The sequence below is a fragment of the Urocitellus parryii genome, unplaced genomic scaffold (assembly GCF_045843805.1).
Source record: "Urocitellus parryii isolate mUroPar1 unplaced genomic scaffold, mUroPar1.hap1 Scaffold_127, whole genome shotgun sequence".
Taxonomy (NCBI): Eukaryota; Metazoa; Chordata; class Mammalia; order Rodentia; family Sciuridae; genus Urocitellus; species Urocitellus parryii.
In genome coordinates, this window is record NW_027551944.1 from 467,404 (window position 1) to 481,767 (window position 14,364).

At 54.7% G+C, this 14,364-nt stretch overlaps 1 protein-coding gene across 1 annotated transcript in view; it reads left to right on the forward strand.

The window, feature by feature from the left end:
* Positions 1–11,720, forward strand: part of LOC144251622 (flavin-containing monooxygenase 5-like) — a 60,794-nt gene extending 49,074 nt beyond the window's left edge. Inside the window, exon 8 of the mRNA XM_077794447.1 lies at positions 8,794–11,720. Within this exon, the coding sequence (XP_077650573.1) occupies positions 8,794–9,046 (253 nt within the window). The 3' untranslated portion in view covers positions 9,047–11,720. The remainder of the gene's footprint in view (positions 1–8,793) is intronic.
* The last annotated feature ends 2,644 nt before the right edge of the window (positions 11,721–14,364 follow it).

The window sequence follows — 14,364 nt, forward strand, 5'->3', positions numbered from 1 at the left end:
ATCTGCGGCTGACCGCTGAGGGACACCGGGGAAGTATGTGTGGTGGTGGGGGCTGGCAGCTGAGGGACAGCGGGGAACTATGGGTGAAGGTGGGGGCTGAGCACCAAGGGACAGCGGCGAACTATGCGTGGAAGTGAGGCTGACCGCCGAGGGACAGCGGGGAACTATGGGTGTAGGTGGGGGCTGGCAGCTGAGGGACAGCGGGGAACTATAGGTGGAGCTGGGGCTCACCGCTGAGGGACAGCGGGGAATTATGGGTGGAGGTGGGGACTGAGCACCGAGGGACAGCGGGGAACTATGGGTGGAGGTGGGGGCTGAGCACTGAAGGACAGTGGGGAACTATGGGGGGATCTGTGGCTGACCGCTGAGGGACACCGGGGAAGTATGTGTGGTGGTGGGGGCTGGCCGCTGAGGGACAGCGGGGAACTATGGCTGGAGGTGGGGGCTGGCAGCTGAGGGACAGCGGAGAACTATGGGTGGATGTGGGGGCTGAGCACCGAGGAACAGTGGGGGACTATGGGTGGAGGTGGGGGCTGGGCGCTGCGGGACAGCAGGGAACTATGGGTGGAGGTGAGGCTGACTGCTGAGGGACAGCGGTAAAGTAGGGGTGGAGGTGGGCCTGACCATTGAGGGATAGCGGGGAAGTATGGGTGGAGGTGAGGCTGACCGCTGAGGTTCATAGGCGAACTATCGGTGGAGGTGGGACTGACCGCTCAGGGACAGCGGGTAACTATGGGTGGAGATGAGCCTGACCTCTGAGGGACAGCGGGGAACAATGGGAGGAGATGGGTGATGACTGCTGAGGGACAGCGGGGAACTATAGGTGTAGGCGGGTGCTGGAAGCTGAGGGACAGCGGGGAACTATGGGAAGAGTTGGGGGCTGGCCGCTGAGGGACAGGGGGGAACTAAGGGTGGAGGTGGGGGCTGGCTGCTGAGGGACAGCGGGGAACTATGGGTGGAGTTGGGGCTGAGCACCGAGGGACAGCGGGGAACTATGGGTGGATGTGGGGGCTGAGCACCAAGGGACAGCGGGGAACTATGGTGGAGGTGGGGGCTGGCACCTGAGAAACAGCGGGGTACTATAGGTGGAGGTGGGGGCTGTGTACCCAGGGACAGTGGGGAACTATGGGTGGAGGTGTGGTTGAACGCTGAGGGACAGCGGGGAATTATAGGTGGTGGTGGGGATGACCACTGAGGGATAGCGGGGAACTATAGTTGGAGGAGGGGATGACCGCTGAGGGACAGGGGGGAACTATGGGTGGAGGTGGGGGCTGAGCACCGAGGTACAGCGGGGAACTATGGGTGGAGGTGGGTGCTGTGCACCGAGGGACAGTGGGGAACTATGGGTGGAGTTGGGGCTGACCGCTGAGGGACAGAGGGGAACTATAGGTGGAGGTGGGGATGACCACTGAGGGACAGCGGGGAACTATAGTTGGAGGTGGGGATGACCACTGAGGGACAGCGGGGAACTATGGGTGGAGGTGGGGACTGAGCACCGATGGACAGCGGGGAACTATGGGTGGAGGTGTGGCTGACCGCTGAGGGACAGCATGGAACTATGGGTGAAGGTGGGGGCTGAGCACCAAGGGACAGCGGGGAACTATGGGTGGAGGTTAGGCTGACCCCTGAGGGACAGCGGGGTACTATGGGTGGAGGTGGGGGATGGCCTCTGAGGGAGAGCGGGAACTATGGGTGGAGCTGGGGGTGATGGCTGAGGGACAGCGGGGAACTATGGGTGGAGGTTGGGGCTGGCAGCTGAGGGAAAGCGGAGAATTATGGGTGGATGTGTGGACTGAGCACCGAGGGATAGTGCGGAACTATGGGGGGATCTGGGGCTGACCGCTGAGGGACACCGGGGAAGTATGAGTGGAGGTGGGGCTGGCCACTGAGGGACAGCGGGGAACTATGGCTGGAGGTGGGGGCTGGCACCTGAGGGACAGCGGAGAACTATGGCTGGAGGTGGGGGCTGGCACCTGAGGGACAGCGGAGAACTATGGGTGGAGGTGAGGCTGACTGCTGAGGGACGGCGGGAAAGTATGGGTGGAGGTGGGCCTGACCAATGAGGGACAGCGGGTAACTATGGGTGGAGGTGAGCCTGACAGCTGAGGGACAGCGGGGAAAAATGGGAGGAGTTGGGTGGTGACTGCTGAGGGACAGCGGGGAACTATGGGTTGAGGTGGGGGCTGGTCGCTGAGGGACAGCGGGGAACTATGGGTGTAGGTGGGGCTGGATGCTGAGGGACAGGGGGGAACTAAGCGTTGAGGTGGGGGCTGGTCGCTGAGGGACAGCGGGGTACCATGGGTGGAGGTGGGGGCTGTGTACCCAGGGACAGTGTGGAACTATGGGTGGAGGTGTGGTTGAACGCTGAGCGACAGCGGGGAACTATAGGTGGAGGTGGGGATGACCACTGAGGGATACCGAGGAACTATAGTTGGAGGTGGGGATGACCGCTGAGGGACAGGGGGGAACTATGGGTGGAGGTGAGGCTCACCGCTGAGGGACAGCGGGGAACTATGCGTGGAGGTGGGTGCTGGCAGCTGAGGGACAGCGGGGAACTATGGGTGGACGTGGGAGCTGTGCACCGAGGGACAGAGGGGAACTATGGGTGGAGGTGGGGCTGACCGCTGAGGGACAGTGGGGAACTATGTGTGGAGGTGAGGCTGACCGCTGAGGGACTGCGGGGAACTCTGGTTGGTGGTGGGGGCTGGCAGCTGAGGGACAGCGGAGAACTATGGGTGTATGTGGGGGCTGAGTACCCAGGGACAGTGGGGGACTATGGTTGGAAGTGGGGGTTGGTCGCTGAGGGATAGCAGGGAACTATGGTTGGAGGTGAGACTGACCGCTGACGGACAGCGGGTACTATGGGTGGAGGTGGGGGATGGCCGCTGAGGGACAGCGGGTACTATGGGTGGAGGTGGGGCTGACCTCTGAGGGACAGCGGGGATCTATGGGTGGAGGTGGGGGCTGTCCACTGAGGGACAGCGGAGAACCATGTTTGGAGGTGAGGCTGACCGCTGAGGGACAGCGGGGATCTATGGGTGGATGTGGGGGCTGGCTGCTGATGGACACCGGAGAACGATGTGTGGATGTGCGGGCTGAGCACAGAGGGACAGTGGGGCACTATGGGTGGACGTGGGGGCTGGCCGCTGAGGGACAGCGGGATCTATGGGTGGTGGTGGGGGAGATGGCTGAGGGACAGCGGGAAACTATGGGTGGAGATGGGGCTCACCGCTGAGGGACAGCGGGGAACTATGGGTGGAGGTGAGGCTGACCGCTGAGGGACATCGGGGAACTATAGGTGGACGTGAGGCTGACTGCTGAGGGACAGCGGGGAACTATTGGTGGAGGTGGGGGCTGGCAGCTAAGGGACATCAGGGAACTATGGGTGAATGTGGGGGCTAAGCACCGAGAGACAGTGGGGAACTATGGGTGGAGGTGGGGCTGACTGATGAGGGACAGCGGGGAACTATGGGAGGTGGTGGGGGCTGGCCGCTGAGGGACAGCGGGGAACTATAGGAGGAGGTGGGGGCTGGCCGCTGAGGGACAGCGGGGAACTATAGGAGGAGGTGGGGGCTGGCCGCTGAGGGACAGCGGGGAACTATAGGAGGAGGTGGGGGCTGGCCGCTGAGGGACAGCGGGGAAGTATAGGTGGAGGTGGGGATGACTGCTGACGGACAACGGGGAACTATGGGTGGAGCTGGGGACTGAGCACCGTGGGACAGCGGGGAACTATGGTGGAGGTGGGGGCTGGCAGCTGAGGGACAGGGGAGAACTATGGGAGGAGGTATGGGCTGGCCGTTGAGGGACAGCCGGGAACTATGGGTGGAGGTGAAGCTGACTGCTGAGGGACAGCGGGGAAATATGGGAAGAGGTGCGGGGTGACCGATGAGGGATAGCCGGGAAGTATTGGTGGAGGTGGGGTCTGGTCACTGAGGGACAGCGAACTTTGTGTGGAGTTGGGCTGTGCTCTGAGGGACATCGGGAAACTATGAGTGGAGGTGGGGGCTGAGCGCCGAGGGACAGCGGGGAACTATGTGTGGAAGTGGGGCTGAGCGCCGACAGACAGCGGGAAACTGTAGGTGGAGGTGGGGCTGACCCCTGAGGGACAGCGGGGAACTATGGGTGGAGGTTGGGGCTGGTCGCTGAGGGATAGCAGGGAATTATGGGAGGAGGTGGGGCCTGCCCGCTGAGGGACAGCGGGGAACTATTGGTGGAGTTGTGGGCTGAGCACCGGGGGACAGCGGGGAACTATGGGTGGAGGTGAGGGTGACCGCTGAGGGACAGCGGCGAACTATGAGTGGAGGTGGTGCCTGGCAGCTGAGCGACAGCCGGGAACTATGGGTGGAGGTGGAGCTGACTGCTGAGGGACAGCGGGGAACCATTGGTGGAGGTGAGGCTGACCGCTGAGGGACCACCGGGAACTATGGGTGGAGGTGGGGGCTGGCCGCTGAGGGACAGCGGGGAGCTAAGGGTGGAGCTGGGGCTGAAAGCTGAGGGACAGGGGGAACTATAGGTGGAGGTGAGGCTGACTACGGAGGGACAGCGAGAAAGTATGGGTGCAGGTGGAGGATGAGCGCTGAGGGACAGCGGGGAACTATGGGAGGAAGTGGGGGGGATGACCGCTGAGGGACAGCAAGGAACATTAGGTGGAGATGGGGCTGAACGCTGAGGGACAGCGGGAAACTATGTACGGAGGTGGGGGCTGGCTGTTGAGGGACAGCGTGTAACTATGGGTGGAGGTGAGGCTGGCCGCTGAGGGACAGCGGGAACTATGGGTGGAGGTGGGGGTGACGGCTGAGGGAGAGCGGGGAACTATGGGTGGAGGTGAGGCTGACCGCTGAGACACAGCGGGGAACTATGGGTGGAGGTGGGGGCTGGCGCCTGAGGGAGAGCGGGCAACTATGGGTGGAGGTGTGGGCTGAGCACAGAGGGACAGCGGCGAATTATGGGTGGAAGTGGGGGCTGGCCGCTGAGGGACAGCAGGGACCCTTAGGTGGAGGTGGGGCTGAACGCTGAGGGACAGCGGGAAACTATGGGTGGAGTTGGGGCTGAACGCTGAGGGACAGCGGAGAACTATGGGAGGAAGTGGGTTCTAACTGCTGAGGGACAGCAGGGAACTATGGGTGGAGGTGAGGCTGGCTGCTGAGGGACAGCGGGAACTATGGGTGGAGGTGGGGGTGATGGCTGAGGGTCAGTGGGGAACTATGTGTGGAGGTGGGGCTGAGCGCTGAAGGACAGCGGAGAACTATGGGAGGAAGTGTGGGCTGAACACCGAGGGACAGAGGGGAACTATGGGTGGAGGTGGGGCTCACCGCTGAGGGACAGCTGGGAACTATGGGTGGAGGTGGGGGCTGGTCGCTGAGGGACAGCGGGAACTATGGGTGTAGGTGGGGGCTGACAGCTGAGGGACAGCGGGGAACATTCAGTGGAGGTGGGGCTGATCGCTGAGGGACTGCGGGGGAACTATAGGTGGAGGATGTGCTGACCGCTGAGGGACAGTGGGGAACTATTGGTGGAGGTGGGGGTTAAGCACCGAGGGACAGCGGGGAACTATGGGTGGAGGTGGGGCTGACCGCTGAGGGATAGTGGGGAACTATGGGTGGAGGTAGGGACTGGCTGCTGAGGGACAGCGGGGAAGGATGGGTGGAGGTGGGGCTGACCGCTGAGAGACAGTGGGGAACTATGCGTGGAGTTCAGGCTGACCGCTGAGCAACAGTGGGGAACTATGGTTGGAGGTGGAGGCTGGCCGCTGAGGGACTGCGGGGAACTATGTGTGGAGGTGGGGCTGGTTGTTGAGGGATAGTGGGGAACTATAGGTGGAGGAGGTGCTGACTGCTGAGGGACAGCGGGGAACTATGGGTGGAGGTGGTGATGACTGCCGAGGGACAGCAGGGAACTATGGGTGGAGGTGGGGGCTGGCAGCTGAGGGACAGTGGGGAAGTATGGGTGGAGGTGGTGGCTGGCCGCTGAGGGACAGCGGGGAACTAAGTGTGGATGTGGGGGCTGGCCTTGATGAACAGCGGGGAACTATGGGTGGAGATGGGTGCTGACCGCTGAGGACAGCGGGGAAATATGGTAGTAGGTGCAGGGTGACCGCTGAGGGACAGCGGGGAACTATGGGTGGAGGTGGGGGCAGGTCAATGAGGGGCAGCGGGGAACTATGGGTTTAGGTGGGGGCTAGCAGCTGCGGGACAGCTCGGAACTATGGGAGGAGGTAGGGGCTCGCCGCTGAGGGACAGCCGGCAACTATGGGTGGAGGTGGGGGTTAAGCACCGAGGGACAGCGGGGAACTATGGGTGGAGGTGAGGCTGACCGCTGAGGGACAGCGGGGATCTATGGGTGGAGGTGGCGGCTGGCAGCTGAGGGACAGCGGGGAACTATGGGTGGATGTGGGGGCTGAGCACCGAGGGCCAGTGGGGAACTATGGGTGGAAGTGGGGCTGACCACTGAGGGACAGCAGGGAACTATGGGTGGAGGTGGGGGCTGGCAGCTGAGGGACAGCGGGGAACTATAGTTGGACGTGGTGCTGATCGCTGAGGGACAGCGGGAACTATAGGTGGAGGTGGGGCTGACCGCTGAGGGACAGCGGGGAACTATGGGTTGAGGTGAGGACTGAGCATCAAAGGACAGCGGGGAACTGTGGGTGCAGGTGTGTATGACCGCTGAGGGACAGCGGGGAACTATGGGTGGAGGTGAGTCTGACCGTTGAGGGACAGCGGGGAACTATGTGTGCAGGTGGGGGATGAGCGCTGAGGGACAGCGGGGAACTATTGAGGAAGTGGGGGATGAGTGCTGAGGGACAGCGGAGAACTATGGAGAAAGTGGGGGTTGACCGCTGAGGGACAGCGGGGAACATTAGGTGGAGGTGGGGCTGACCACTGAGGGACAGCGGGGAACTATGTTTCGAGGTGGGTGCTGGCTGCTGAGGGACAGCGGGGAACTATGGGTGGAGGTGAGGCTGGCTGCTGAGGGACAGCGGGAACTATGGGTGGAGGTGGGGGTGATGGCTGAGTGACAGCGGGGAACTATGTTTGGAGGTGGGGCTGACAACTGAGGGAGAGCGGGGAACTATGGATGGAGGTGGGGCTGAGCGCTGAGGGACAGCGGGGAACTATGGGTGGAGGTGGGGGCTGAGGCCGAAGGACAGTGGAGAACTATGGGTTGAAGTGGGGGCTGAGCGCCGAGGGACAGCGGGAAAGTATGGGTGGAGGTGGGGCTGACCTCTGAGGGACAGCTGGGAACTATGGGTGTAGGTGGTGGCTGGCAGCTGAGGGACAGCGGGGAACTATGGGAGGAGGTTGGAGCTGAGTACCAAGGGACAGCGGGGAACTATGGGTGGAGGTGAGGCTGACCGCTGAGAGACAGCAGGGAACTATGGGTGAGGTGGGGGCTGGCGCCTGAGGGACAGCAGAGAACTATGGTTGGAAGTGGGGGCTGAGCGACGAGGGACAGCGGGGAACTATGGGTGGAGGTGGGGCTGGCCGCTGAGGGACAGCGGGGAACTATGGGTGGAGGTGGGGGCTGGCCGCTGAGGGACAGCGGGGAACTATGGGAGGTGGTGGGGGCTGGCCGCTGAGGAACAGAGGGCAACTATGGGTGGAGGTGGGGGCTGAGCACCGAGGGACAGGGGTGAACTATGGGGGGAACTATGGGGGGATCTGGGGCTGACCGCTGAGGGTCAGCTGGGAACTATGGGTGGAGGTGGGGGCTGGTCGCTGAGGGACAGCGGGGAACTTTAGGTGGAGGTGGGGCTGAGCGCTGAGTGACAGCGGGGAACTATGGGTGGATGTGGGGGCTGGCAGCTGAGGGACAGCGGGAACTATAGGTGGAGGTGGGGATGACCGCTGAGGGACAGCGGGGAACTATGGGTGGAGGTGGGGACTGAGCACCAAGGGACAGAGGGGAACTATGGTTGGAGGTGGGGCTGAGGGCTGGGGGACCGCGGGGAAGTATGGGTGGAGGTGGGGACTGATTGTTGAGGGACAGCGGGGAACTATGGGTCGAGGTGGGGCTGACCGTTGAGGGACAGCAGGGAACTATGCATGGAGGTGAGGCTGACCGCTGAGGGACAGGGGGGAACTATGGATGGAGGTGGAGGCTGACCGCTGAGGGACAGCGGGGAACTATGGATGGAGGTGGGGCTGATTGTTGAGGGACAGCGGGGAACTATGGGTGGAGGTGGGGCTGACCGCTGAGGGACAGCAGGGCACTATGGATTGAGGTGGGGGCTGGCAGTTGAGGGACAGCCGGGAACTATGGGAGGAGTTGGGGGCTGGCCGCTGAGGGACAGCGGGGAAGTATGGGTGGAGGTGGGGGCTGACCGCTGAGGGACAGCGGGAGCCAGATGCCTCCCAGAGTGAGAGGAGCTGAGGCTGGAGAGACGGGAGCCATTTGGTGCATCATGACAATGTGTGTTGACTTTAATTAACTGAAATGAAAACTTATGGAAGGCTTTAGGCAGGGGAGGGCATGATAGGGATCTGAGCCTTGAGCCTACCCCTCAGTGTTATTCACTGTTCTGTTTTAGACTCAGGGTGCCCCTCAGAGCCCACGATTCCTGGGAAGTCCTGCTTCTGTTCTTCTCCCGAGCTAGAGGGGCCAGGTCAAAGCTCTAGGCTCAGATCTTCACCCCACAGCTCCATTGGTCCTCTTGGCCTCAGGTTTTTGACTTGGATAAAAATCCTAGATTTCATCCAGACCTGGCTTTTTAGTACTACCAACTCTCCAGCACACTTTTCTATTTTTCCCCTGAGCCCAAGTCACTCCGTCTTCTCATCTTCCTGTTCTTTGCAGGTGCCAGGACTTCCTAAATTACAGAGAAGCAAAGGGTAGAGATTCATGGACTAAAGAAGAGCCTAGGTGCTCTGGGCATCCAGAATCAGGAGCCCCAGGTCCACGTCCTGTCTCCATTGCCTGGGAAATCATCCGTTCGTCGCTGGAATCCTCTGGACTCAGCTGTATCCTGTTAGACCCAACCATCTTTCAAGTCCCTTTCAACTTTCACGTTCTCATGTGGGGGTTCAGCCAGTCGGAGAAAAATAGATAAAAGCTAAATGCTGGGAAGCAGATAGGCTGTGCGTCTGAGAGCAAAGGACTCTCTAGATTGGGTTTAAAAGTACTCTTTTCAGTTTTGAAACCCCACAAAATCTCCCTCTAGCCCCTGAGGTCTTGGCTTCCAGGAGGCGTGTGTTTGCAACACACATATGTCTTCCAGAGAACAACGTGAATGTCAGTGTCACTTCACTGGAGAATTGCCTGGGGTTTGTATTTGAAACGGAAAACTTGGAACCAGTTAGCTGCAAATGCAGATTGGCCAAAGCATGAAATATTTCTCCTTGCCTCTTTTTTTCCCCACTCACAAATTAACATTTTACACGACTCATGTATGCTGGAAATGCAAGACCACGTTAGAGAGGCCACGGAAAACCTCTCAGAACTTTCCAAGGATAATCACAGTAAAAATGTTGAAATACCTTCTTTCCTTTAATTAATTAATATATCATATAGAGATGTACTGACATGTTTCTAAAATGTTCATAGTTAGCTAAGGAATAATCCCCACAGCCCCATCTATGGAACCTGTGCATGTCATCTTACTTGGGATAGGGGTCTTTGCAGACGTGATTAAATTAAGGATCATGATTAAAGAGGTGTCCAGGTGAGCTCTAAATGTATCTTTATAAGATGAAGGGAGAGGGAGATTTTATACCCAGAGAGAAAGCCTTGTGATGATGGAGTGGAGAGAGATTTAAAGATTGGAGTGACATAGCCACAAACCAGGTAGTGCCAGTAGCCACCTGAACTCAGAAGAGGCAGGGAACAAATTCTCCCCTAGGACCTCCAGACAGACCACAGCCCTCCCAACACCTTGGGTTTGGCCCAAGGAAATCCATTTTGGCATTCTAACCACAGGACTGTGGGAGAATAACGTTCTGCTGTTTAAAACCAGCAGCTTTATGGTAATTTATTACAGAAGTCACAGAAAACTAATAAGTGTTCAAGGGTTGAAATGGAAAACAGAGATTCACTATCCCACTCCTTACAAACCCTTCGTTTTGCTCCCCAGAGGTGAATATTTTAAATCTTGGAGTAGTTTCTGTGAAAACTTTTCTTTTTATGCCTAATTGCTGAGTTGATATTTTTGTTTTAAAAAAGGATTTAAGTCAGGCACAGTGGCACACACCTATAATCCCAGCAGCTCAGGAGGCTGAGGCAGGAGGATCTTGAGTGCAAAGTCAGCCTCAGCAAAAGTCAGCAGCAACTCAGTGAGTCCCTTTCTCTAAATAAAATACAAAATAGTGCTGAAGATGTGGCTCAGTGGCCAAGTGCTCCTGAGCTCAGTCCCCAGTCCCCCCTTAAAAAAAGAATTTTAAATTCTTATGCCTTCTTAATATGTGATATTCACATATGTATGCACACAAGTACCCTTTTCTTTATCATGAACTTATCTTCCCAAATAACTGTAATGTAATTCTTGGCTAAATAATTTTGTATGATTTGTTATGTTCAAATTGTATTCCCAGCTGTTCAGTGCACAGCACTATAATGTTTATATTTCCCTTCTTGAACTACCTTTTTTTTTCCTGGAGTTAATAATTGCCTCAATATTTCAAAAATTTTCCACTCCCTTCATATACATAATCACCTGCATCCCCAAACTCTATTCCAGAAATAAAAAGTGGCTCTCAATATGTTCAAACATAGGAGAAAATCTATGATTTTCATCCCACCTCCATCTTGAAAACACCCTTCCTAGACCTCTCCATTTTCCTGATCCAATAAAAAGTGGTTGGTTTCTAGATTTGTAACCTGTCTGTCATTCTTGACATCCTTCTCTTTCTTTTTGAATTGCCATTTTGTGCATTTTTATCTCTCTCTTCTTTTTACCTCATCAAAATGAAGATTTGAAGTTATAGTAGCTTCCAAAGAAAAGATGCATGATGTAGAATACTTTGATTTATTGCATATCTCTATCTTAGCTATACAAAGAAATCTAGGCAAATATTTTCCTCCAAGTTTTGAAGGTATTTCTATTGTCTTCCAGCTACTGATATTGCAGCTAATAATTTTAATGATTGCTTGATTTCTGATCATCTGTGTGTATGTGATAGATATCTTTTTTTCCTGAGAGTTTTTGAGATTTTCATTTAACATCATTACTCTGAAATTCATAATGATGTATCTATTGTGCTGGCACAAAGTGAGTCTTTTGAATCTGAACACCGACAGTCTTTAATCATGGAACATTTTTTCTACTCTAATATATTCATTTTCTGAAACTTTTCTCAGTTCAATTTTTAACCTTCTGAATGAATTAACTTTCTAAGACACTTATCTTTCCCTGTTCTTTTTCATTATGTTTCCATTCTGTCTTGATAATCTATATATCTACATTTATATTTGTATCTATAGATCCCTCTATCTTTGTAATTTGTCTCTCATGATTTTAATTTTCAAGACAAATTTTGTTATTTTAAAGCTCCATTTAAAAAATCAGGCAATGCTGGTTTCATGGATTTAATGTGTGGTGAGCCGCTTCTGCCGCTTTTGCAGACTATGGTCGCCATTACAAGATGGCGCTGGCTCTGCTGTGGTTTGTGATAAACAACTCCTTATTTGGGAGAGTTGGCACATGGTTTTTCAACACCCTATGAGAAAGTTCCACGTGGCGGCTTTGCATTGGGGCTTGAGATGCTTTATTAAGGCTGGGAGGGGCATGCAAGAGGAGTAGTAGAAGAAATATCAAAGGCCTGAATAAACTGCTGGAAGAAGATTCCTGAGTTGCGTCTTCCTTGCGGGCAAGGGGTCGCGACATTAATGTATTTTCTTATCTCTCTGAGCATATAAATTGGAAGTTTCCACTCATAGATTTTTCCTTCTTTTCTTTCTGCCTGGTGTCAGTTTTCTTTATTCTTCTCTTTTCAGTTAGAGGCATCATTCAAATGTTTCAGAGTCTGGTCTCCTCTCACATTCCAAAGGGAGGAACAGAAGCTCCATGCACATGTGATGTTTTTGTGCATTAGTGACTTCCAGTGGGATGCTCCTGGAAGCATCAAGATATTTTGTTAACCAAGGCTCCTCTCTTGGTATCTGTAAGACTCTGCTCCTATGGGCCAGTGTGACTCCTTCCAATCTCCTGTCAAAGGGCTAACATCTTTCTACTCCCTAAATCCCAATAGTTACTAACTGCACCTCCCACTCTTCCCAAGCTGATCTTGGTGTTCTTGACTCCTAAGTTCCTCCGGTATAGCTCTTCCAAGGCTTAGCACACCTCCAGCCTCCCGTTAGGGAGGGGAGTGGGAATGCTGGTTGCTCTGGATGGAGTGGGGAATGCACCGCGTCTGACTGCTTCTCTCACAGAGTTTCAACCAATCCTTGACTTCTCAGCTTCAAGGATACCTTCCTTTTAAGACATCTATTGCTTTAAATTCCAGAGTGTTTACAGAATTCCATAATAGAAATTGGTTGGCTTCTTGTTCTACTCAGCAACCTTATGGGCATTATATTTATCTGGCACGCAAAGTTAAAATTTAATTATCCATCTGTTTACTAACATCTGAAGTTCTCTTGATATTCCTCTGTGTGTTTTTTTTTTGCATACTTGGTCTTTGTTTTCATGAGTGTGTGTCTTTTTAAAAATCTCATGACACTTATTTTACTGGGGTCTTGGATCAGAGCAGAGGAAACAACTGATGCCTATGGCCCACATTTTAAAAGAATCTGACTCTTTCTTTCTTCCACTATTCTAACGCCGAAGCCAGTATCTCCTTGTTTGAATTGGTGGCCCCCAAACTTCTTTCCAAGTGCAGGTAGGTGGCTCCCACTTCTGTTCCCTATTGGCTGTGCAGCAAAGAAACGTCTCATTATTCTGCACCGCCCCATCCTGCCATTCTGCATCCCACCCTTCCCTCTCCTCCTCCTGGCTCACAGTCTCCTTGGTGATTTTGGTCAGAGAAACTCCTTTCCCCCACATCTTCAAGATTCTAGTTAATGATCTTTTACATATGCCCCCAGCTTCCTTCCTGGACCAAGCAGGAGACCTGTTTTAGATATATCTAGTTGGGCCAATTCTCCATCATTCCATAATTACAATGTCTGACGTCCAATTTTTGGCTTCCTGCCTGATGCCTCAGCTTTTGAAATGAGAAAAAAAAATTTAAGCCTCATGACCGACTTCTCTTTGTATGTGAGGGTGGGTGGGGTGCGGGGGAGGTATCCAGCATGGATAAAAACAACATAATTCCATACCTTCTGAAAGGTAGACACCACATCCTTCTGGCTCTTCATGGAATCATGCCTTAAACCATAGCTTTCCCAGACCTTCATCTTCCCAGTATCTACTCCCACTGCCAGGTTCTCTTACTTCCACTTTTGCCTCACCATCTTGAATTGGAAGATGAAGTTCCATGTGTCTTTCATGTAAGCTAAAAATAACAGCCCCCGTCCCCCTGCAAGTTTTAAACCTCCAATTCCCAGGAATTGATGGGACTTTTCGATTGTCAAGTACCTTGAAAGGGAAGGTGATCCTGGATTATCCAGGTAGACCCGATGTAATCGTGAGGGTACTTATAAGAGGGAGGCTGGTGGGTCAGAGATGAAAGAATAATAGGGAATCAAAATGCTGGAGTTATGTGATAAGAAGATCCCACCATTCAACAAAGGCAGGTCGCCTCCTGAAGATGAAAGTCAAGAAAATATTCTCCCTTCAGAGCCTCCGGAAGGAACCAGCCCCGTCAAGGCCTTGATGTTAGCCCCATGGGACGCCCTTTGGACTTCAGGTCTCCAGAACCGTAAGTCAATAAAGGAGTGCTGTTTGAAGACGGTGCTTGTGGTGATGCGTTAGTTATAGAACAGCAACCGGAAACTCATGGATCTCTGTGTGACTTTGGTTCTATCTGTCCACCCAGGTCATTCCTCCCTGACTGGCTAGCTATCAGATCTTGGTATTTGGCAAATGAGGCCTGCACCCATGGGAGGCAGTGCCCCATCCCAGTCACTGTTGAGAGCCACAGCCGAAGGGGCCCTAGCAAACTTCCAGCTGCCAGCAAACTTCCAGTGCCAGCTGACGATTGGTTCACAGCGGCCCCAGCAAACTTCTAGCTGCCAACTGATTGGCTCCTCTGCGGTGATGCTCATTGGGCTGTTTCCCCGCCCTTTCAGACCACGGAGCTGCTCAATGGGGGACTCTTTTGGCTCCACCCACATGACCCAGCCAATCGGTCTCAAGAGCAGGAGGAGTGTGGAAGGTTGAGAGGCTTGTGGGAAGCCGGTGGTGGCAGTTGGGCTCTGAAGGTTTTTCCTGAGGAGCTGTGTGGTGCAGTGTGTGTGTTCTAAAAATAAAGTTCGTTTCTTTTGACAAGTGGC